Source organism: Pleuronectes platessa, chromosome 1, assembly GCF_947347685.1.
Source record: "Pleuronectes platessa chromosome 1, fPlePla1.1, whole genome shotgun sequence".
Lineage (NCBI taxonomy): Eukaryota > Metazoa > Chordata > Actinopteri > Pleuronectiformes > Pleuronectidae > Pleuronectes > Pleuronectes platessa.
The window spans coordinates 28,727,073-28,751,366 of record NC_070626.1 but is presented as its reverse complement, the minus strand read 5'-3'; the positions used below and the strand labels follow the sequence as shown (position 1 = coordinate 28,751,366).

Below are 24,294 nucleotides of genomic sequence, written 5' to 3'. Positions count from 1 at the left end.
AGAGTCATTTCAGGAAAGTGTGCAGACAACAGCAACTACACACTCACATACAGGTTTGAGACGTTAAAGTTAAATCCATTAAAACTCAGTTTGACTTCACATATTTATAGATTTGTGCATTTAAGCAAATAAAATGTCTTTTCCTGAAAATATTCCTTTTTTTATTTCCACTGTAAATATTTTGCCAAAGAAGTAATTCAGGTTTTAAAAAAAACAACAAAAAAAGGCTCTTTATTTATTTAGTGTTTATGGCTCTACGACTAATTACCGACTTCCTCTGCCAACATCCAAAGTAACACTCATCACCGGGGGGGGTAAAAACATTTTACAGCCTCGTTGTAAACAAACTCTCCCCTCACCCAACTCGGGTCGGGACAAAGGCCGGACACCCTCCGCACACTTAAGGAGGGCGGGGCCCATTGTTGTGGACACCAGAGGCAGATGGTCGCTTGGGCCTTTTCTTCCACACGGCCACTCCAGTGAAGGAATGCAAAGGCACCCCACGGACGGCCGGCGGGGGGGGGGGAAAGGTCGCCAGCTGCTGCCCAAAGGTCGCCTGCGTAAAGCCCGTGGTATTAGCCGTCCTACAGGGCATTTCAAATAAGTCAGCTCGGACTCCGCGGACACCCCCACCTCAACACAACAAAGGAAAGTCTGCTGCCAACACAGTCATGGTGATACGTGACTGCACAGGAACCTCTGAATGGAGCCTCAAAGGTTAAACATCATTTTGACTAATGACACGAGGAGGGAAGAGAAAGAGTAAAAAAACATTCTGTTATTAATATGAAAATATAACTCTTACCGAGAACAAACCCATCGACTGAAACTGAATTAATTAGCTCATTTGTTGGAGTCAGAGATTCCCCCGACGGCACCGGACACAACAAGGAAACACTTGGTAATAATAATAATAACCACAATCATTTATTGCTACAGAAGAATATTTCTAAACATTCGCGAGAAAAAGGTGAAATAAAATGAAAAAGGGGAAAACGGCAATTGATTAAAACGATATGTGAAGTAATGAAATATAAGGCCTCTCCCCAAAGATGAAGGAAATTAAAATCATTTCAAATATATATATATATATATTATATTGAATCACAGAACAAGATGTTTTGGCTTTAGCCTGAATACATCTAACAAACGACCGCTATGAAACAAACCAACATGGAAATCAATTCATTTCTGTCTCCTGAGATGCTTCAGATAAGAGAGATGGACGGATGGAATAAATAAACGGATGGACGGACGGATGGATGAACAAGTGGACACACAGACGGATTGGATGGGATAGAAACAACAGTGGATGGATGGACGAAAAGCTGGATGGATGAATGGACAGAGATGGACGGACGGGATAGAAACAACAGTGGATGGATGGACAGACGTTGAGGGACATACAGGTGGACAGACAGACAGACAGACAGTCGGAGTGAGAGACGGACGGATGGACGGACGGATCAGCAGCCCTCGTCCTGACTGGCGGTGGCAGTGAATCGAGGGTTGGGACCACCCGCTGTGCCAGGGACGCTGCTGAAGGAGACGGACGAGTGCGATGAGGACAGCTGCTCGTAGCTTGGCAGGCTGTCCTGGCCGGGGGGGACGACAGTACTGCTCCGCCCGGGCTGAGGTCTCGGCCTGTCCCCACCTTCGCCCCCACCTTCGCCCCCACCTTCGCCCCCACCGACGTCCCTCTGGTCCCGCAGGAAGGACAGCGACTCGGCAATACGCTTCAGAGTCTGGTCCATGTGCGTTATCTGTGCAAAGGTCAATAAAGTTTGAGGAATCAAAGCATTCCACTGGTGTACACAACAAATGAGTCTTTTGTCATTCAAATTAAATTAAATATGTTAATTTGTGAGTTTGAGTTTCAACACAGGAAAGCAGTTCAGTTATATCCATCATATGATTTAATTACCCAGGAACTAACCGGCGTCTAATTATTTTACAGTTGTGTCGTGCACAGTCTATTGGGATTGGATCAAACTAAATTACATTTCAAGGCAGTCGGTGGCAGCCCCACTAAATGCCAGTTTAAGTTTGATTTTATTTTCAGAAGCATAAGTGAAAAAAAAATCACTTTGTTGTTCGCAAAACGCATTTTTCAAGGAATTAAGTGAGTTTGATAGTTTTGCTCACGGCTGAGAGGCAGCAACTGACGGCACCACGGGGACGTTTTATTTAATTTAACTTTTCTTTGCCTTGTTCTGATACATCTTAAGTAAAAATGGAACAAAGCACAAATCTCAAGGTTTCTATTTTTTGCGCTGCGGAATTGGCACAAGCTGTTAAACTTTGATATTTGAGTCAACAACAACAACAACAACAACATCAGGGATCTGGAAATGATTGTCTTCGTAATGCAACAAAAAGATTCTGTCTTTTTGTTGCCTTATCCAAAAAACGCTCCTCGTTGTGTTTGTGTTGATGAGCGAAGCCGCCGCTGTAATGTCAACGTCCTCCTGAGAGAAAGCCTGTTCTCATAAAAGTACAAAACATACAAAAACAAGACAAACACGCTCGTGTACAATCCCTCGCTACACAAAAACAACAACGATCTGAAAACTGTACAAGAGAAACATTTCCCAGTGAAATGGCACAAATCCCACCTTATCCTCCATCCTGTTGAGTCTGGAGCCGATGGAGTTGGTGCCTTTGTCCCTGGCTCTGTCTTCAGAGGGACACAGAGAGAGAGAGAGAGAGAGACACTAGTCAAGTCAATGATAAGACAGGAGGATTAGGGCTGCGTTGTGTTGCTCAGCCACTGTTGTGTGTATTTTTTTCAAGGGGAGCGATGGAGTGATTCATTACCTGGGCCCGTCTGGAACAAAGTTATCTTCCCCAAAGACTGGTCCAGTCTGAGAGGAACAATGGGAGGCTCCGGTCAAAGAGAGTAAACGTTAACAAATCTACACACTCGCACACACACACACACAGACACACACAGCTTCACTCAGGGGGATCCACTCATCCATTACCTCCTCTGCAGCTCCTTGATGCGCACCATGAGGTTGAGGTGACCCTGGGAGTACTGCTCGATCACGTCCCGCACATCGTACGGCTTACGGGCTTGCTAAGTGGACAAAAGACAAAATGAAGCAAACTCAAAAACTTCCTGTCAGTCATAAAATATTTCCTGATATAACTCTGTATGTATCTATATGTTTTTCATCTTGGGAAATTATGTCACTACAGGATGGTACGTTTTTTAAAGGGGCCGGTCGATCCTCACTCTGCTCTGCTGCTGAGCTTATAATGATAATAAGATGAAGAAGGATGATAATAAATTTGAATAATATAAATAATAATAATAATGATAGAAAACTTTATTCAAATTCTTTCAAAACACTTACACGGCACTTTACAGGTTAGAAATTAGGAGTTGAGGGCAAACTTTACTAAACATTTACATGTTACTGAATGAGTCAAATTTAAATATAGTATAGAAATCAGACACTGAATATTATTAATGCTGCAGGTCTGTATTCACTGTCACACAGTAACATACATTTCATCCATTATATATATATATTCAATTTATCTGGGTCGAGGGGGAGATGGAGCAAACACAGCTGACGAGAGACGGAGGTTACACCAAGGACAAGTGGACATAGAAACAACCATTCACATTGAAGGGACAGTTTTGTGTCTGGACTGTGGGACACACACACTGAGAGAACATATATAAAACTCCTGTTAACCAACTGCACCACCCATAAAAGTAACTATACCCTATATTGTAGTTCATTGATTAAAATGGAGATTGAACAAAGCCCATAAGCCCCGGACAACCGTTCTACTCCGAGAGGCTGCTGCTGCTAAAAGGCTCATTTACAAAACGCTGCTGTTACACAACTTCAAACACTCGCTGTTAACACAACGACACTGCTGCTGCTGCTGTTACCATTACCCCAACATCTGTCCCTGCAGGTCTGAAGGTACATTCAGTGCACGTGGAGCCCTATGCAGAAGTCTAAGTGTACAACACAAACATTTGGGACTGTGCTGAATGGATGTGCACTAGAGTGGAACAGGATGAGAAACACAGAAACACCAGACTGGCACGGACCCTGGTTTTAAAATGAATGGAAACATGGAAAAGTAATATTAACTATTGATTCTTACAGATATAACATGTATTAAGTTTGTTATTGTCGATCCCAATCTCTGGGGTTTTGTGTTGCTCTGTCTGTGCTGTGACGACACAACGCACAAACTAAACAACTGGATAAGCATTGTACTTTTATTATACACACATTAATAAAAGGTGAATGTTGAAAAACTGTGAATGAATGGAACCAGATGCTCTTCAGTTTTCTCAGAGGACACATTTCAAGGTTCTGTTTTGAAGTGCAGCCTGAAATGAAACTTTCTAAGCAAATGTTTTTACAAATCATTCAAAGAAAAAAAAAATGTATTTTCAATTTTACCTGGAAATTCCTCTTGGCCACGAAGTAGCGCATCCTCTGGATCACTCGAATGGCTTTTCTGTGCGACTCCGTCATTCTGGGTGAAGAGAAGTTTCACAGGGACGAGTTCATGTTACTCTGAAATGTCTCCTGAGGAAATGTAACGACACCGAGAGCGGCCGGTGGAAAATATTGTTTGAATTGATTTCTTGTGTCAGACCCCGACTTTATTTCTCCTTTGCTGAACATTGCCCTCCCGCCCGAAGAATATCAATTTAGGGGCGAATATTCAGTGCAGCCCAGTTTTCTCCTGATTACTATTCCGACGCCGTCAAAACGCCGCTCCCTTATGACTCGTCTTCCTCTGAATGTGATCGAGGCGAGTTGATCGATTTCTGGGGTCTGAGTGTTTCTCTGAAAATCATTAATAAAAGCTGCTGCACATTTATCCTCTGTTATACTGTGTGTGTGTGTGTGGGGGGGTTGGGGGGGGTTATTAAGGATCTATTACTTATTGGGGTCATTACCCTGGTGGAGCAGAGGATGAGCAGCAGTGAGCTCTCTATCAGATCCAGTTAAGGGGACCGAGTGGAGAGGTGTCTCATAATGGACTTTTCACAAGCGTCCATCATGAAATGTCAATGATGTGCTCAGTGATCCATTAGGTGAAATCCAGTTGGCGGCCAAAATGTGATGCATGTGCTCACGTGCTGCCGATATGACCAGAGACAGAAGAGACAGGCCCTGTTGGGAACAGTGGGACGCCGAGGATCAGTTTAACTGGGAGTGAGGTTTGAACGGGGAGAGTTTCTTATTTTTTGTTGTTGTTTTCTTGACTCTAGAATGACCCTTTATATTTAATTATTTATATTTACATCAGGAGCGGGTCCTCTCTACGGAGGCAGCCATGTTTTTTTTACAGAAGCCCAGACTGGACAAACTAAACCTTTTGAGTTTTTATGACAACTCACGGCTGCCACAGGTTCTTTTTCATGTTTGGAAGAAGAGGGCGAGGTGAGGGGTGTTCAGCTGCAACATACAACTTCACCACTAGATGTCACTAAATTATACACACTGAACCTTTAAATTTAGGGAAGCCTTGTTGATCCAAACAAATACAATGGGCATGAAATCAAAATAAATACATTTCTGAGAAGGTACATCTCTAATAGGTCTTAAATGTTTTTTTTCCCAATATAAAGAGCAGGATTTATTTCTCCGCTGCTGTAGATAATATTGATAATTTGGAATTCACAGAGATCTGACAAATGCAGTTTAAAGCAGCACATTTTTTAATCTCTTTAAATTCTGTGTCGCCTCGTTATGAACAGAACCAGCGGCAGCCTCTTGTAATGGCTCAATCTAGCATGACGCTGGTTGTGGTGTTGCCGGCGGAGAACAGCTGGTTCCATATTGTGGTCGTCAGCAGAGCACAGAGTGCGTTTGGCACTGTGCATCATTACCCCACCGTTTAGAAAGATGATCCCATGGGTCGGGACTGTCGCTCCATCAGTTTCACTACTGTGCCCTTACATTACACTCCCGCTACTTAACGCTCATTTCCTCGTAACGCTCTCGGCCTCTCGCGGTGCAAGAGCCTCATCGAGCACCGGTGCATTTCCCCTAATAGATAATCAGCACCCAGGAGAACGCTTTCGGGGTTTCGGCACATAACAGAGGTTAATTACAAAATAGCAGGAAAAAAAAAAAAAAAAAATGCATGCAAACATTCTCTAACGTGCTCGTTAAAGTAAGTTTTTTTCGCAGACACACATCAGTGTGAACTCACTGTGACACGGAGCTGACGGGAGCCAGCTCGCTGTACCGCTCCGGCTCCAGCTCCAGGTCGTCTGCGAAGCTGCAGTTCCTCTGGAGGGGGCCGGGGGACTGAACATCTAAGAGGCCCGGGCTTCTCTTCACTGCACACAAACACACACACACACACGACACAAGACTTTTATCTGTGCATCCACAACATTCACTGATGCGGCTGACTACAGTTTGCTGCTCGTGTTCCAGCCTGCTTTGCTGTTTACATGTCTGTGTGTATATGTGTGAGAAACCTGAGGATTTGCAGTGCGATTCATTTAATTGCTTTCCCCTGCTGCACCAACAGTTTGTCATCCACCCAATAAGAACAGAGAATAAAGCGAGTCTATATGTTCTATTGGTTTACTGAGATGAAAGTCATTGCCTCAGTAGAGGGCTCAAATAAATGATATAAAACTAGGCAGCTTCTCAAATTCTCTATTGATTTTAAGGAAGGTCTCCTCAGTGTAGGAGTATTATGACCCTGTAAATACATAGATCGGATTTGGATTATGACTGAACTATTATTTCCAGATGGGAACAAAACATCAGAGTTTACTTCTGCAGTTATTAGGGCTCTAATGATGAAGATTAAAAGAGCTTCATTGGTGAAATAAGGGATTTATCATTTACAGTTGTCAATGTGTTTTCACAAAAAGATAACAGGTTTATTGACAACTTTATTTTTCTACGTGAAAGCTGTTAGTTATTAAAAACTGTGTGAAAATAGCAAATCTTTCTTTTTAGAGAAAAGATAACATATTGTCAATATCTCCGCTGTTTTCGTAACTGTGGCAGCTGGAGAAGAGAAAACCAGGATATTTAACTGGTTTTCTTTAACAGGAGCTGGAAAGGAACAGATTTAATTGGTTCTGTCAAGGGGGACAGATGTCGGATGTCATATGTCATGACATGTCCTGACAGGCCGACTGATGTTTCCCAAGAAGAACACACAGAACCAATTTCACCCCCTTGAAGGGGATTGTGTGATACTCCAGCACAAATAAGGATCTATGACGGTTATGAGGATTCTGAAATATCCTGCCCCCGTTCATGTTGATTATTTTAATTTGGGTTATTACTTTAAAAGATTTACAGTATTTAATGTTTAGAAAACACGTTGCCTTCCTAAAAACTGTCCATTGCTGCAGCTCCTCTTTTCAGCCTCTGTCTGAAACACTTGGTTTCAGCTCCTGTCTCTAAAGCTCATTTTTAATCATTACTGGTTTACTTTCCCAGTTGGTCAAGAGGGCATGCAATAGGTCAAACTGATAGTGAGCGCCCTCTGCTGGATCATAAGTTAAACTACTTCGGAAAGTCTGAAGCGCTTCAAGATATAGATATACTGTATATATCTATATCTTGAATTAAATCTGATCATTAAACTTCTTATACGAACTGTTCCACAAACTTTCGAATGAATGTTAGAATATCTAATAAAAAGTGACAGCCCGAGCTGCTAGCGGTGCATTATGCAAACATGGGGCATCGGGATGTCACATGACATCACGATGATGCGCAAGTATCTGTCGGACTGCTGCCGAGGTGCAGGAGCAGTGTTGTCTGTGGGGGGGGGGGGGGGGGGGGGTGCTAGAGTTGGGGGGGGGGGAGAGGAGCTGCCTTCACCTCAAACTTTAGGCTTTTTAAATGTTGCAGAACTTTTACATTCACAAAGGAAAAACCTACGTAGCACACCAGAGGTAAGAAAAACTGAAAAAGCATCACATGACTCCTTTAAATATTTACACTGCTCATCCAATCACTTGAGATATCAACACTTGAAACTGAGGGTGCAGCCCAGAGCTTCACCTCCAGGGACAGAGCAACAGAAAACCACTCAGAACAACACATTACCTGGAGGGGGGGAGCTGAACTGAAGGGAGGATAAAGACGTCCAGGACTGCTGATGATCTGAGGAGAAACAAACAACATCGATATAGACAACAAAACATAAACCAAAGAAATAAATAGTGATGTTAGTCCAAAAAAGTGCTGAGATGCTATTTTATTTACATTAGTTATTCAAAAGAACACCTCAGAAGGTTATTGTGCATATTAGAGTGTTAAAGTAGAGGGTAAGAGAGGACAGTGAGTTTACTATGAGGACATGTGCAGGACATGGACACTAACAGCGGCTCACCACATCCTGCCAGATTGTGGGATTCTGCTCGACCACCGAGACAGAGAAGAAAAAAGACAAAGACAGGAAACAGAGACAGGAACAGAAAGTTTGTCAAATCACAGGATTTTACAGTTTATCAATCATGATAATGAAAACCAGTGATGGAAGAACTCCTCTAATGAAACCTAATTATCTGCTTAAAAGATGTAAATGTATTTATAGTGGGGCTTCTCTCGTCTTGATGACCACTCAGAAGTCAAAGTGTCTTGCCCGTGGAGACTTGAGGATGCAGAAAGGAAGAGCTGGGGATTGAACAACCACCCTTTCTGGTAAGTGGACGACCCGCTCTACCCCCTGAGCCACAGGCGCCTACGAAAAGCAGGATGCGACTGACCGATTCCCGTTTCTGGATCATGTATCTGTATTTCCTGTGTCTTCTAATAATGTATTGATTAACAACCAGTCAACAAAAACTCGACAATAGGAAACCGGCAACTTTAAATTAGAACCCGGAAGAAAATCTGATCAGCCAGATGGCAACGTGGCAATTAAAGCAGAACCCGGTTTAGCTTCACGGAGGAAGACGCCGTCACGCAAAGACTCGGGTTCCCGGCTGGTGTAAAAGATAAACGTTATAAAACTGAGCAGAACAAAGAGCAAGAAACAAAAATCAGATGTTACGTTTGTATATGATGTTCGTGATAAAAGTGTCATTTTCCAAGTAAACAGACTCTGGACTCCTCGTCTGCTTTGAATAGAATATCCATTAATGCCCTCCGCGTTGCCATGATAATTATAATAATAATAATGATGATGATGATGGCTGGTGTTATTTATTTAAATCTTTATAAATAAGTGAATGGAAAACACTGAAAGAGAACATCCGAGACGCAATCCCAAAGAAATTACAGAAAAGGAAAACGAGTGAAGTGGATGAATAGATAGAAAACCCTCACTCATTCAATAATACATCTGTCCCTCTGTCCAACCTTCTATCAGGTTATGTATCTTTATTTCATATCTCTCCACATCCAATGCGTCTGCTCTCGGAAAAACAAATGATTCATAACCGGCGAGTACTGAGCAGGGTTTGTCATAGGATTAAATAAAAGCATGGTGACGTTACACCGCCGGCTAGAATGAGATACCGAGGCTGATTAACCCCACTTCGAGTATTCTCCCAAGGGTAAGAGAGGGTTTGGAACCATTGACCTGCAAATGGCCGCAGATGAAAAGCCATTGAGTCTTGGGTTCTTCCTCTGACGAACAAGAATGTCTCTTCAAAATGTCCTCGGCAATCCAACCAATAGTTGTTGGTGTAATTAAGACAGAAGTGATGGACAGACAGGTCAGCGTTTCCGTCCTTAAAGGAGACAAATTATTCGTAATCATTTGTTGAGTCCTCTACTGTGTTGTATAAGTTCTACAAAGTTAAAAGCCCAAAGTCGGCTCCTCCTGAACCCCCCCCCCCCCCCCCCCCCCGAGAACTCCTGAAGCTCCAGAAACGCCTCGTCACTCGTCTGCATCGTTATGACGTCTTCCTTCACATTTGCATACTGCAGGCCGGGCAGCTGGAGCTGTCACTTCTCATTCCAACTTTTCCAACTTTCATTCAAACGTTCAGAGGGGGAAATTTCACATTCGAACTATAACGACCTGTTTGGACGGAAGAATGAGACCAACCGGGGTCTTACAGAGACAGGCTCTGAAAACCAGGAGGGAGCCGGATGAGGAAAGAGATGTTTCCTGCACATTAAACCTTTTTTCAAGCAGTAGAATTAAAAAATGACGAAGCTGAGCGTGAGCAGAATGTGAGCCACGCTGCCACCAGATGAAGTTCAGCTTACTCAGCGCTGAATATGTTCCTCTCGCTGCCGATTGTCACTGGATTCCAGCGCGTCTCACGGTCACAGAGGCGTCCTGACATAATGAAAGATGGGAGGATACGGTCTATGATTTAAATTGCCTCTTCGCGTCACTCTCTCCATCATCGAGCCGGCGACTCCGCGCTGAGCTCTGTGAAGTCAGCAGCGCTCTGCTGGAGTTCACACTCACGAATGCAACCTCACGTTTTATTGCTGCAGTGGGCTCATCCATCTTTAATGTTTGGACTTTGTGCTGCCCCCCCGCCCCCCCCCCCCCCCCCCTCCTGTGGCTACAACCCTACAACTCAAGTTCATACTAAACATCTTCTTTTCCTCGACTCTGCTGGATGTGGGGTCTGCAGCAGGTGCACTGGGTATCACTGCTTTTTCTCTGCTCGTTTCATCTGCTTCTCAATAAAAACCCACACCACACATATTGGAGGTGAACTGGAGCCCATTGCACCAGAGCTCTTCCTGTTGACTGGGTCCAGTACCTGTGCCCACGGTGCTGTAAACATCCGAGCTCAGCTCCCTCCCGCTGTCGAACACCGAGTCGAAGGTGATGCTGGGGATCGTGGGAGACGTCAGACCGTTGTCCTTGTCTGTGCTCTTCAACTTCTTCCTTATCTTCACCTGCCAGAGAAATGCAAACAGCCTCCGCTCATCAAACAGCTGCTGCACAGGAACAAACCCTCTATACTCAGGTTGACATTTGACTGACACAACAGGAAACAGCATATTTGTCCCGTCTCGATTATTTTTTACTATTTGTTCTTTTTACTTGTTGGATTGAAGTATTTTTTAAACCTTTTTATATATTGATTGAGAGTCTAAATGCAGCATATTTATGTATTCATCAGAATATAGATGTGTGACCCATGTAGGGCCTCACCTTGAATTGAGGCCTTAATATAGAGAACACTTTGAAATTAATTTAAAACATATGCAGCCGTGTGGGCCTGGAAACTGTGTTATTGAAGAAAAGAAAAATCAATAATAAACTCCTGCTGCTGTTTTCCTCCATTTCCTATTTTTCTGTTCCTCTTTAATTTCGTCATGTTTTATAAAATGATCCCAAACAGATTTTCACACTGACAACTTCGGTGATGCTGATGATGTTTGATCGGTTCTTAATCCTCCACCAACATCACAACAATAAACTGTGACAAAGTTGTAATGGTATTAAGTAGTTTAATGTAGAACCTTGTCCCTCGGCTCGGTCTCACACTGTCTTCTTCTGTTAAGTCAAGCTGAGCAAAGAATTAGAGACGATCAACTGTAGCTCCTGTGGCTCTCAATGCAAATACTATTATAACAACTGCAGCCATTAGGCAGTTTATTAGGTACAGCAAACTAAAATAAATATTTTGTCCACCAGATTTCAATGAGTATGAATATTAAAACTATACCGCAGCCATCTTACGGTTTTGATCATATTTGGAGCCAGAGTCTGAGTTTTAGCAATTCTGGTTTGAAGCCGAGTTATCAAGGTCCCGCAATACTGACTCTCGACCAATCAAGAGTCAGTTTCAGCTGTCAATCAAGATGTTTCACTTTTACGGAAAAAGATAATACTTTAATAAACATCAGTGTAATAAGAACAGCCTATAAGGACCTAGAATTGTATTTAACGTGTACTTTATCTTTTTGGATTGGTCTGTGTCCCATCCACTACAACGGAGGAAAACCAAATTCATCCTCAACATTAACACATTAACATACATCAGTGTGACATAAGGGGAAGAAGAACAATTTCTTTGAAAGCTACTTTGCCGTTCAGTTTGGTCAAAATGTCTCATCTACACTGTGGCCAGCCACCAGGGGGCGTTCCAGATGATTTGTCTTCATCTCTCTATACACAGTCTATAATATCAAACAATCAATACATGCACTGACCTCTGGATGTCAGAATGAGAGCCTCTGGATTATCTGTTGGCTTAACGCTCAACAACACCACAAACTACATAGTGTTGAATCATCACACAACTGTCCTTGGTGTACCTAATGAAAGGGAAACTGATAATACGCAGCAGGCAGACTACTGACCGATTTCTTGGCCTTGGGCGTAGACAACGAGGAGGCCATGACGTGGGACCGCTTCTTCAGGAACATCTTGAACGTGGCCGAGTCAAAGTTCTCCACCGCAAAACACCTCCATGACGTCTGGAGGGGCGTGAAAAAGGCAATGACTTGGTTGGATAGAACAAAGGTATCAGGCTTAAATGAAAGGATGGTCACAATGATAAGACCAAATACCTGAATGAGGCGTGCGGCTGCAGGGATCTGTCGGTTGAAGTGTTTCTGTCTCTGCTTCTGCTGAACCTTCAGGGCGAAGCCTGAGCCCAGGATCCCCTGTGAGCACACAGCAGCACCGTCACTGCAGCTCAGTCATTTAGTCTGAGCCTCATGTTCACAGGCAGCAGCACGACACCGACACAAAGACACAAAGTCGACTAAGCATCAGCACATTACACGTTACTCCTTCATCCCTAAACGCTTACACATATTCTTTTTCCCTCAGTCACAGAACCCGATAGATGAAAATGGTAGTCGCATAAATCACTATGAAAAATGGACCAAAGAACAATGCTTTATGTTTACTTGTTTTTTAAAAAGACCTCGACCAAGGATTGTTTGTTGGTTTCTTTGTTTTTCAGGGTTATCCAAAAACTACTGAACAGTTGGAAGGATGAGACACGGTCCAAGAAATAACAAAGGGGCGGATCTTGTAAATGGAATTCCAATTTTCTCCACAACATTGCCAGATGTTGTTTTATTTGACATTTTAACCAATTTACCAGGAGATAATTCACAGGTCCTGATGAAACTGATATTTCTAATCTTGCATATGTCAACAAAGTTTGTTCAGGACCTGAGATGTCCCATGTGGACGTCCCTCACCCTGCAGGATGTATTACAGCAGGATTGAGGAATCGAACACAACATTTGAAAGCAGCTGAATAAGACCTCAGTCTGAAATATGACGAGGTTACACAATTCCTCTTTCCACTCACTGCAGGCAGGGCAAAGAAGGAAATGGCAAAGACTGAGAAGCAGGAGGCGATGGTCTTTCCGATCCAGGTCTGTGGCACTTTGTCTCCGTAGCCGATGGTCGTCACCGTCACCTGAGAAACACAACAAAACATAAAACTACAACAAGACGCTTCAATCTGGCTTCAATTCATTAACATGCTGGAAGGGAAGAGGAATACAAACCAGCACCAGCGAGAAATATCCATAACATTGTTAATTATTTATCGATCAGTTGCAGAAGTATAGTCCAGAAACTTACTTGAGTCATGCATAAGTTAGTTCTTGCTGCTGTGCCACACCAGCAGCTCCATGAAGGCACAGTGTGTACTTTGGCTAAATGCTAAATAACCTCAGCATGCTAAAGGCTCTCGGTGACAATGCAACACGATGATCCAATCACTGAGGCCGGGGGAGCGGCCATTTGTTTGGCCGGTATTTGCTCGAGTAGAACAGGAACCATTCAAATAGATGACACCGGATTAAAACACGTTGTTATTACAGTTAATCCTGAGAGAAGTGGGAAAGTTTGTCAAATTTAATAAAAATCCATTCACTGACTTGACCCCTTCCCCGAGTCCCTTTGCTTTATCGCTGCTGTAGCCGCACCATGGATTACAATTGTGGATCACGCATCAGAGGTTGCAATGGTGGATCCAGTATGACGGATTCTATATCGTGCGGGCTGATCCTAGCGGTAATGGCGGATCCTTTGTCGCGTTGGCATCATATAATGGTGGACCACGACCGAGGTGGCGCCTGATGATGGATCCTAGCGGCAGAGGACAATGTGGACTATAGTGGATCCGATCTGGATGGTGTATCACGATCTTGCTGGCTGCTGACCATAGACTATGATTGCAGCAGGACTGCTTGATATATAGTATTGAAGTTATACTTCAAGATGTTTACCCTCATCAATGCTGCTAAAAACTTTAATCTTGATGATGTTTTCCTGCACGTGGCATCTATTGCTCTTCTGTCCGTCCTGGGAGAGGGATCCCTCACATGTGGCTCTCTCTGTTAAAAGGGTTTTTAGTAGTTTTTCCTTACTCTTGCTGAGGGTTAAGGACAGAGGATGTCACACCATGTTAAAGCCCTATGAGACGAATTGTAATTTGTGAATATGGGCTATACAAATAAAATTTGATTGATTGATTGATTGAATTGTTGGAGAGCCATCTCAGTCCGCAAACTCAGAATGTGAACATTGTGATGCAACAGCAAAGAAAGTGATCTGTGGTCTGTTGTCACCAGATCAGCTTTGATCCTCCAACCACGACTCTGACCTCACTGCTCTGACTCTTCTTTACATCGTCAGAGTGTCGGAGTGAAACCTGACGAACAGCCACTATACAACGTGTGAATATTCAGATATAAACCTTTATTGATAAGAGAGGAGCTGTTATTACTCCGCTCTGTGTTAGTGTGTGAATTTTTTTTTTTTTAATATCAGAGTTTCCAAGAAGCAGAGCAGCTGGTGAGTTATTGTCTGAAAATACATTTTCATCCCGTTTCCTCTGCACCACACTTGCTGATTGTATTAGCGGCCCACTTGATGTGCCCGAGGGTCTCCAGCACAACTCCTACAGCAGCAACAGTAGTGCGGATGGAACACAGTCTATATCTGACCTCTCACTTGCCACAACACTGTTTACAACAATGTTTTCTGAAAAACCCTGGTTTTGGCAAGAGGGGAATGTTACTAATACAATATTTGGCAACCTGGGTTTCTGGCTCCATGACAAGCTTAGACTTCAAAACACACACAAACAAAGAAGTGACTACGACCCGAGCGGCGAAAGGCTTTTTTGTTTTGTAGGTTTGTACAACTCTGAGCAACAAAGACATCGACCTCTCAATCCGTTATTATGGACTGAGATATTATTTTTATGTTTTTTCTCCGGCCTCAACTCCGAAACCTTCTGATTCAGTCTTTTTCGTTCAGGGTCAGAACTGTGGATGGTTTTAGAACAAGGTTTACTTTTTGATAAATTTGGGCTGGCATCGTCCTGTGTGTCCTTCATGTGTTTTTAACTATCTATTCACACGGCACTGGATCCCAATAAGTTGTTGTCCCTTTACAAATCAGCAAATTAATGCTGGGATTCAGAATATGGCTTTTAAATAACTGTTCTCCACACAAGTGGAAACGTCTTCAGAAGCGTTAGAAATATATGAACAAGAAAATAAATCCCCTTTAATCATTTAAAATCCATTTTCATCAACTTCAAAAACAGTGGGACTTTCTTTGAATTTATTTCGTCCCCTGTGTTAATGTCTTTGTCCTGTTTGTTCTACACACATTGTTGATGTTCACAGTAACTCGTGCTTTTTATTGCTTCACGTGGACTGCAATGCTATATTCTATAAAACATAAGTAACTGTTAATGTGGCAAAGAAGCAAACGTTATGAGTCTGACCCTAATTTGGCATCAGAATCAATTAATCTCATTCTAAATGATTTTAAGTAATACTATAATATATAATAACAACAATACAGAAATGATAAAGAAATACATTTAACATATTCACAAGAACTTGGTCAAAGTATTATTTGTACGTATTGCTTGTAATTAAAGAAATATAATATCTCTGCAATAGGAGAGTAACATGAGATGATGGTAAAGCTCTCATGTCCCAGCAGGTTGTTAGCTTAGCTTAGCATAAAGAATGAAAAGACAGTTTAAGTACAAATTAAACAAAGACACAGTGAGTGCCAGGCGTGTAGTTCCCACTCCGGCCACCAGGCCATCAAGCTTCATATCTACTGAATAAACACATGAGGACAATTAATCTTCTCATCTTCAAATGTACATCCTGAGGTATCGTTAAATATCGAGTCCCTGGTTCAACACCGGTGAACAACTGAGTTCCTCACAAGCATCACACAGGGGGCTGCGTTCCAATAGTCCATTTTATTTAGGAGCCTTCCTAAAGATAAGGGCTTCCATGTCTCCTAACTTATCTCCTTCAGCATAGGAAACATTGAACCTTTCTTTAGAATGCCAGCCCTGAATTCCTTGAAGTTGCACCTGGACACACCCACGTAAATATAAAAAAACAGATCAGCTGTTTAATCCTCATATGATCAAGAACTGATACATGGACAAAATTAAAGAGTACATGTAAAAACATGGTTTCAATCAATCAATCAATCAAATTTTATTTGTATAGCCCATATTCACAAATTACAATTCATCTCATAGGGCTTTAACAGGGTGTGACATCCTCTGTCCTTAACCCTCAGCAAGAGTAAGGAAAAACTACTAAAAACCCTTTTAACAGGGTAAAAATATGTAGAAACCTCAGAGAGAGCCACATGTGAGGGATCCCTCTCCCAGGACGGGTTTCTGTCATGTTGGGTAGTTCTCATCCCCGTGATGGATGGTGGGTTCATTTTTTGATTAAGTTTGATCTAATTACTTATTTAATGCTATAAAATGGGGTGAGACGTCATGATTGGCAGCTGAGACCGGCTTGCTATTGGTCAAAAGTGTGTGTGGGTGGGACCTGACGACCACCTCGATCACAGCTGGTTTCAATGAGAGGAACTCGAGATATGTCGTCCACCTTTAAATACATGAAATACCATCTTTATCATCACACACACAGACACACACAATAACACACAACTCTTACCACTCCCCACCACAGAGCATCGGCGTAGTTCCCGAACTCGACGGAGCCGCTGCTGTCGACGGCGTCTTTCTCTGCCAGGTACACGAAGTAGGAGGAGAAGATCAGGCTCAGGAAGCCGATGTACAAGGTCGTGATCAGCTCCTGAAAGACACACGGTGCAAATGCATATCACTCAAACTCGGTAAACAAGGAGAGAGGAATAAATTAAATGCAGGAATTAAAATGATGAAGTATCCATGTGGCTGGGTCTGGTCCAGTGTGGCTGTATTTTTTGCAGATAGCATGACATGTGGATGTGAATATTCATGTACATGTGCTGTGAATAAGATGATTCAAATCTTTTTCGGCTTATTCGTCTGTCTCTGCCGCCTCGTGTCGTTCAGCTGGAGGTGGACTCACACTCTCTCTAAGCTCAGGGGCTTCTCTTCTGGTGGAAAGTTGTTGAGCTTAAACGATCAGCCTGGCATTATTCCATATTTCTGCTATTATGAGACCCACATGAACAATGCATTAGTCCGTTTTTCAATACTTTCCAACTTCCCCCCCACCCCCCCTCGTCTGCGGCTCTCTGACCTCCAGCCTTTTTGATCCTAGCAAAGGCATGCAACTTTAAGAATGGGTCACAAATAAATAGTTTATATAGATGTGTAGACAAACAGTTTGGAGCAGGAGCAGAGCAAATTTGCATTCATGCAGCAACTTTGCGAGAGTAAGAAAGAGAGAGAGAGAGAGAAGGGGGGGGGGGGGGCAGAGTTTTGAGGCGGTTTCAAAAATGTGGTCGTGAGAAATGAAGAAATAATGCTCTCAAAATGAAAGACTCTTGAATAATGATGCGAGGGGAAACTCGCTGAGAGCCTGTAACACTTTCATCAAACACCCGCCGCTTGCAACTCACAAGCGCCTCACTCTTGGAAATAACAGCTCCGAACGCATTCAGGTGCATCGTCCTTAAGTCGCCACTAAAGGTTTTAATAGAAGAACGCCACGGCTGCTGCGACCTGGCAAACGCATTCAGGAGACGTGCGCTTCCCATCTGCCGGCGAGGAGCCGCTGTGCAAATTTGTGTTTTGTGAAGCCACAAGCAGCAGAATGCTTCTCAGGGCTTCTCAGGGTGTGTTTACGCTGATATATCATGAAGACTGGACACTGATGAGACTGAATGAAACGCCGTGGACTTTAGAAACTCCAGCTGTTAACCCCTTGTGGACGAATGTCGCGAATTTGCCTCAAATACCATTCCAGTCTTAATGCCGCCGAGGTGACGATTGTGCCTGATGGTGCAAATACTACACATACCAAGGAAGGTATTGGAAGCACTCTGCCACCATCTAGTGGTCGGAGCTCCTTGGGACTGTGCAGCAAAGTTATTTTGAGGTATTAAGCTGTATTTGAAATACTGTGATGATGGAACAGCAATGATTGTACAGAAAACATATGTTGTTATTCAAATTCAAGCAAAAGCAGCATCAATCTACATACCAGAGACTGGAAAATGCGTTAAATTAAGGTTATGCCCCATTATGCCTAATGTCACTAATTTGCCTCATACCTAAATTTATTATCTATTGTATATGCTATATTGAAATTAACAATCTCCACCTAATTTAGCATCTGTATAACAGTCAAAAACACAAATAATATTTTTTTAATTTAATTGGAAATTAATTCAGGCATTAAGGGGTTAACACAAAAGGGCAAAAATTCATAAAACGTTCAGGTGCGATGGGTCGGTGTGGAGCAGGTTGATGGGAGCAGTTGATGGGAGCAGTTTGATGGGAGCAGGTTGATGGGAGCAGGTTGATGGGAGCAGGTTGATGGGAGCAGGTTGATGGGAGCAGGTTGATGGGAGCTTGACCTCGACTGCACCGACTGTCCTGAGAGCGCACTCTGCGTTTCCCTCGGGGCTGCCGGGACTGTCCGGGGCCTCAATCGAGCTCACAGTCCAGGGGGCGGTGAAGGACGGGAACGAGAGAACAACACGAACAAGAATTTGTGGATTTATGTGACAGGTGTGCCACATTAGGGCCCGTCCCAAACCAGCCAGTGAGGAGTATAATTAGACACTTAAAAGCCTCAAATAGTCTGAGGCAGGGCTCCACCACTCGGGGTGCGCGGTAAACACAGGTGCTGGATAATGGAGGAAACATTATGTGAATTTAAATTCCGTCTTCCCTGAAAAACTACACTGCAGGTTGGCAGGCTGCTGGTTGAGGAATCTGGATGATTCTTATTGTGATTGCGGAAATAAAAAAAAAAGGAAATAACCAAAAATCTAATTTGTTGAACTCCTCATAACTCAGACCCACAATCAGACTTTAACCTGTATAGAGGGTTTCAAGCAGAGAGGTTTGTGCAAGAACTTTGGGAAACCCCAGGTAAAAGGGAGCAGGGGTCCCTACATCCTACAGACACTTCTTTTAATATCAAGAGTCCTTCCTTTACACTGATGTCTACAATTCTTCTCACCTGAAGTATCATGGAACCTTGTGAAAACCAGAACACAGATAAACAAACTAGTTTTAGGCTCAAAGGCCAAAAACCACAACGAAAGAAAAATGTTCTTTTTAAATTGAATAACCAAACTTAATGAGTCTTTCCTGGTCGACCAGCAGCAAAATAACAAAACAAGAATATGAAAGTTTGCCGTTTCCTTCGTCTTTTATCAGAGACTGGTCCATCCCCATTATGAATGTACAAAGGACCTGGAACTACACTAAATAAGATGTATTGTACATGTGCTCAGGAAAAACGCTCTTCAACCAAACCTCTGAGATTGACCCGTTTGTGCAGAAAGCTCTTGTTAGGTGGTTTTTCCCTCCATGGTGCCGCTGCAGTCCCCTGTACAAAGCCTATTATGGAAATTAAGGTTCTCAAATAATTGCAGTTGCTGTGAACAAACAATCAGTCCTTGTCCGGGGCCCCCCCCCCTCTCTGCTGCGGTGCCCTAAGCAATTACCTGCTTCGCCCACTCTATTGCAACACCACTGCAAGAAGGCCTGTACCCACACCTGGCTCTCTGCATAGCCTTCTCATCACGAGTGTTTGCCGGCTGCTCGTCAAGATGTGAAAGCTGCATTATTTCACGCCGAGTGAAAACCCCCCTGGTGAAGGGCAACCTGCACCGACGCTCACTTTCTCTACAGCTGAGGTCAATGACCGGTGACCTCCGTCCACCGGGAACAACGTGGTCATCAGCCAAGGCCGACACGAGGAGGCACAGAGCGACGTCCCTGATGCTCGGCTCACCTTCACCCCCCTCTCTCTTTCTTACACAGACACTGAAGACAGCTACTGAGGCCGGTGGGGAATCATCACGACGGCCCTGTCAGAGTCTACATCCCTAAAATCCAAACCTATTACACCGCAGATCACCTCCTGTGGCTCGCTGCTGAATATTCTTTCAGCCATACGACACATTTCCATATGAATACTTTGTGCCGAGCGAAATAATGGCCTCCATGATGAGGAGAGGCTCTTAAACCCCAGACGACAGAGAGCCCCCACTTTACCTGTAACAATCAGAAGCCCGGGCGTTTTGAAGCCGTGTGTGTGTTTGTGTACCTGCCGATGCATGAAGACAACCGAGCCCAGGAGACGCCAGGTTCCTCCCTGCCGGTCAACGTGCAGCATCCGCAGGATCTGCAGGAAGCGAATCCCCCTGGAAGACAACAAAAGGGCTTCGGCGTTGGATTCAAACTAAATTAATGTGGATATGTGCTGTATACACACACACACACACACACACACACACACACACACACACACATACACACACACACACACACACACACAGAGAGAGAGGGTAAAGGCAAAAGTATGTGGACAGAAAAAACATCACATCCATATGTTGATTGTTTTAACATCTCAGTCCAAAACTGTTTCTGCTCTTTGTGGAAGGTCCCCCCCCCCCACCCCCACCCCCACCCCCACGAGCTCAGCACCACGTTCTGCTTCTATTGAACTACCAGCAGCATTAGTGAGGATATAACCTGATTCACAGTCGGTCAATTCATTCCATAGATGTCGGATAAGGTGGAGATCCAGACTCAATCTTTGGAGTATTTAATATCAAAGTGGGAAAAAAAGGGGAAATGGGAGAGGGTCTACCCAAAAGTGATGCCCCACATTTAGAGGCACACCATCACCTCTTTTACCCCCAAATTAGGTGGTAAACAGTTTCTTTGATTTGGGTAAACCCTCTAAACAAAGGCGATTGATTCCTTTCTCTTTGCCAGCAGCCGTGCGTCATGTTGGATGTCACTAACGCCCTGGAAGCCGAGGAGCTCTCTCACCTTTCTGTCTCGCACAATTAGCGCGTTCATCACGTTTCCATCGCTGCCGATCAGAGTCTATACGGAGTCTTTGGACCCTGGAGTGAATACCGAATGAATTCATTCCCATTGTAGACAAATACCAGATGATATATGATGCAAGTGGGTTTTTTAACCAGTGAGGAAAAGACTAACGTTAGAGATAAGGTACATTTTGAGAACGTATATAAAGATGGACGATGTGACAGCTCCAGAAAAGTGAAGCCAAATCATCTTGATGGCTATAGTGGCTGCAGTACTGGTCATGTGTAGGCCTCCTCCATGTTAATGTTTGGACATGGACCAAACTAAAGAGTGAAAGTGAAGGCTAAACATTAATTTTCTCCAAAGATGGATTCTGTCATTTAATGTATAGTTCTTATCACACTGACCAAATCCTCACAGCCACTAGAAGATACACCGCCACCCCCCCCCCCCCCCGTACACCTGACAAAACAACAATCAAAAGCTATCGATGTACGCGCTCAATTTAAAAATCCAAATACAATCTATCAATTTACCCAAACACACAATATTTAAAACTATTTGATTTGAAACACCACGATCGACCGACAGGCAGCAGCTGCACTCTGGATAGTTTTTGCCTCATTTTCCTGCAACAGGCCGGAAAGAGGAGACGTGTCGGCCATCTTTATTCACAGAAGAAGAAACAGCGACTCTCACCTCACAGCAGAGGTGGCGAACACTTGTCCTTTGGATCCCACTGACAGAACGATCACCGACGCAACCACCACGATCAGGTCTGTACGGATGGAGAAGCATGCAGCAGTTCAGTGAACAGGTCTAAGTGTTGTCCTCCATCAGTGAAAAGCCAAAGTGCAGTAGAAGCAGAAGTTTATCATCTTGTGTTTATAAATCGGTAAAAATAAGAACTTTTACAAAAACATCGATATTCATTCCTGCATATTTAAATAACCCGAAGCCTCTAATTTTTGTAAAGGAAAGACAGAAGGTAGATGAAAAGAAGATCGGTGACAGTTTTAATTTCACGCTGAATTTGTGTGAGATCTCTCATTTTGGGATGCAGCTCAGGATATATTAGACTTATTGTTTAAAAGGCGTGTGCGTGGGCGGGTGGGGTGATGAGAGGTCTGTTTGTGTGCGTGTGTTATGGAAATGTGTTTGCAAGGATAGGGGGGTGGGGGGGGGTGGGGGGGGGGGTTGTCTACTCACCTATAATAGATATCGGCTTCCTGGCAAAGCGAAGTCGGCCCCAGATGCCGACGTACTTGCTGCGGCAGCCGGCCGACCAGAGGCGGACGAAGTACTCCACGCCGAAGAACACGACAAGGACGATCTCCTGGCAGCAGCACGGGGACACACACACACACACACACACAAGAGACAAGAGACACATGAAGGAGACGGACAGGTGGGGGAAGATAACACACACACACAGCGACACCTGAACAGCTGCTCCGACTTCAGCAAAGCGTGAATTAAAAGAGATATCGGGTGAATTGAATGGATGCAGCTGTTGAGTGCAGCTCCTCACACAGACCTGGTAACACCACTGTTATTCATTAAGGGTTATCGATCCTGCTTCCACAGATCCACCGTTCCTCAACGTGTAATTTGGTCCAAGCCATTGACTCATTCTGTAGTTCTGCTGCTAAATGCACTAAATGGACCTGATAGACGAAAACGACAATGACAAAAACTATTTTTTGTGGACCAAAGCAGTCGAGTTTCCACTGTAAAATGACCATAAATCAAGATTTAATAATTATTATAGATGTTTGGTCGCATTTATATTTGCGCAAAATGAGTTTGTTGTTGTGTAGAAGTGTTTTTTCTAAAAAGACAGTACTGGTGTCTCCAAAAACAAGATTTAATCAGTGCAAATATGTGAATATAAGAGTTGTATTTATTCCATTATTATTTAGTTTATATACGTATATATTTAGTTTGAATTTGTACTAACAGTCTCTATCCTTAGTGCTGAGATAAACAGCTGCTGGTGAAAAAAAAGCTTCATATTTACACACACATCTGGATTTGTCTGTCCCCTAGTTTTCTTCTGGCTGTTATTCTGCTAATTATTTGTAATTCACATGACAATTACGGGAACGAGCCACACAGCAGGTGTCCGACGCCAAACACGCAGCTAAGAGCTTCTCAATTAATGCATCATTATTTCCGTTCCATTCAGGTTTCCTCCACTTCTCCTCGAGGGCAAATGGATTTTTATAATAACGAAGTACGGCACAAAATCGCATTTAATGACCTGGTGTGAATAAGACTGCAATTACCCCCCCCCCCCCCCACACCCCACCCCCCCATGTGTCCCTCAATAATCGACAAGCGTTGAACAAATGAAGCCGACTGAGAGCAAATCAATGGCCTTTCGAAGGTTTCTCATGGTGATATAATCCTTCTGCAGAGGATGATGGGAGGAGGAAAGTGGCAGAGGGAGGGAGGATGTGATCAGCTGGGAATAGACTGAGGTGTCTTCCTCCATCACAGCCGAAGACGGAGACATCAGTGAACTTCCCGTCTTATCAAACGTCAGAATGTTTTAAATTGGGCTCTTGGAAGATAATGTTTAAAATGTTTTTTATGGTCTTGATTTATTCTCCGAGGGGTTTCTACTTGAAGGTTGAAAAGGAGAAATAGAGGAGAATCTAAATGGTTGTTTTCATTCTCCAACTAAAGGATGAACACATTTGATTTTGGTCTTCAGAGGTCAAAGGTCACTGTGACTTGCTGTTAAATGTGTTATTTTCAGAATGATTCAAAAGAAAAACTTATAAGATGGCCTTCCACAAGATATTTGGTATATTGATTTATTATTTATCTCTTGCATTGACTTGTTTAAATTTTTAACTAACCTCGTACGTATGAGAAGTATTCTCCAATTTCGTGAAGCACTTTGAAAACCTGCTTTCTGAAAGGTGCTGTATAAATTAAGTTTATCGTTATTATTAAAAATGTGTTGGTCAGAGGTCATATCTCAAATCTGCTGAGAAAATGTGGAATTAGCTAATGATCATAATGTTCTGAAAAAACACTGGAACTTCTACCAAATACTCTCTCTCTCTCTCTCTCTCTCTCTCTCTCTCTCTCTCTCTCTCTCTCTC

General features: G+C 43.3%; 1 protein-coding gene across 2 annotated transcripts in view; it reads right to left on the bottom strand.

The window, feature by feature from the left end:
* Positions 1–1,199: 1,199 nt before the first annotated feature.
* kcnq1.1 (potassium voltage-gated channel, KQT-like subfamily, member 1.1) overlaps positions 1,200–24,294 on the bottom strand; it is a 34,724-nt gene continuing 11,629 nt past the window's right edge. For both annotated transcript variants that reach the window (XM_053426004.1, XM_053426005.1), the window contains 15 exons: positions 22,388–22,514; positions 21,878–21,956; positions 20,445–20,541; positions 16,884–17,024; positions 13,226–13,336; positions 12,468–12,563; positions 12,258–12,374; positions 10,706–10,844; positions 8,079–8,135; positions 6,205–6,334; positions 4,437–4,512; positions 2,985–3,079; positions 2,818–2,864; positions 2,616–2,677; positions 1,200–1,763 (listed from right to left, as the gene is read on the bottom strand). In XM_053426004.1, coding sequence (XP_053281979.1) covers positions 1,467–1,763; positions 2,616–2,677; positions 2,818–2,864; positions 2,985–3,079; positions 4,437–4,512; positions 6,205–6,334; positions 8,079–8,135; positions 10,706–10,844; positions 12,258–12,374; positions 12,468–12,563; positions 13,226–13,336; positions 16,884–17,024; positions 20,445–20,541; positions 21,878–21,956; positions 22,388–22,514 — 1,671 coding nt within the window. In that variant the 3' untranslated portion in view covers positions 1,200–1,466. The remainder of the gene's footprint in view (positions 1,764–2,615; positions 2,678–2,817; positions 2,865–2,984; positions 3,080–4,436; positions 4,513–6,204; positions 6,335–8,078; positions 8,136–10,705; positions 10,845–12,257; positions 12,375–12,467; positions 12,564–13,225; positions 13,337–16,883; positions 17,025–20,444; positions 20,542–21,877; positions 21,957–22,387; positions 22,515–24,294) is intronic.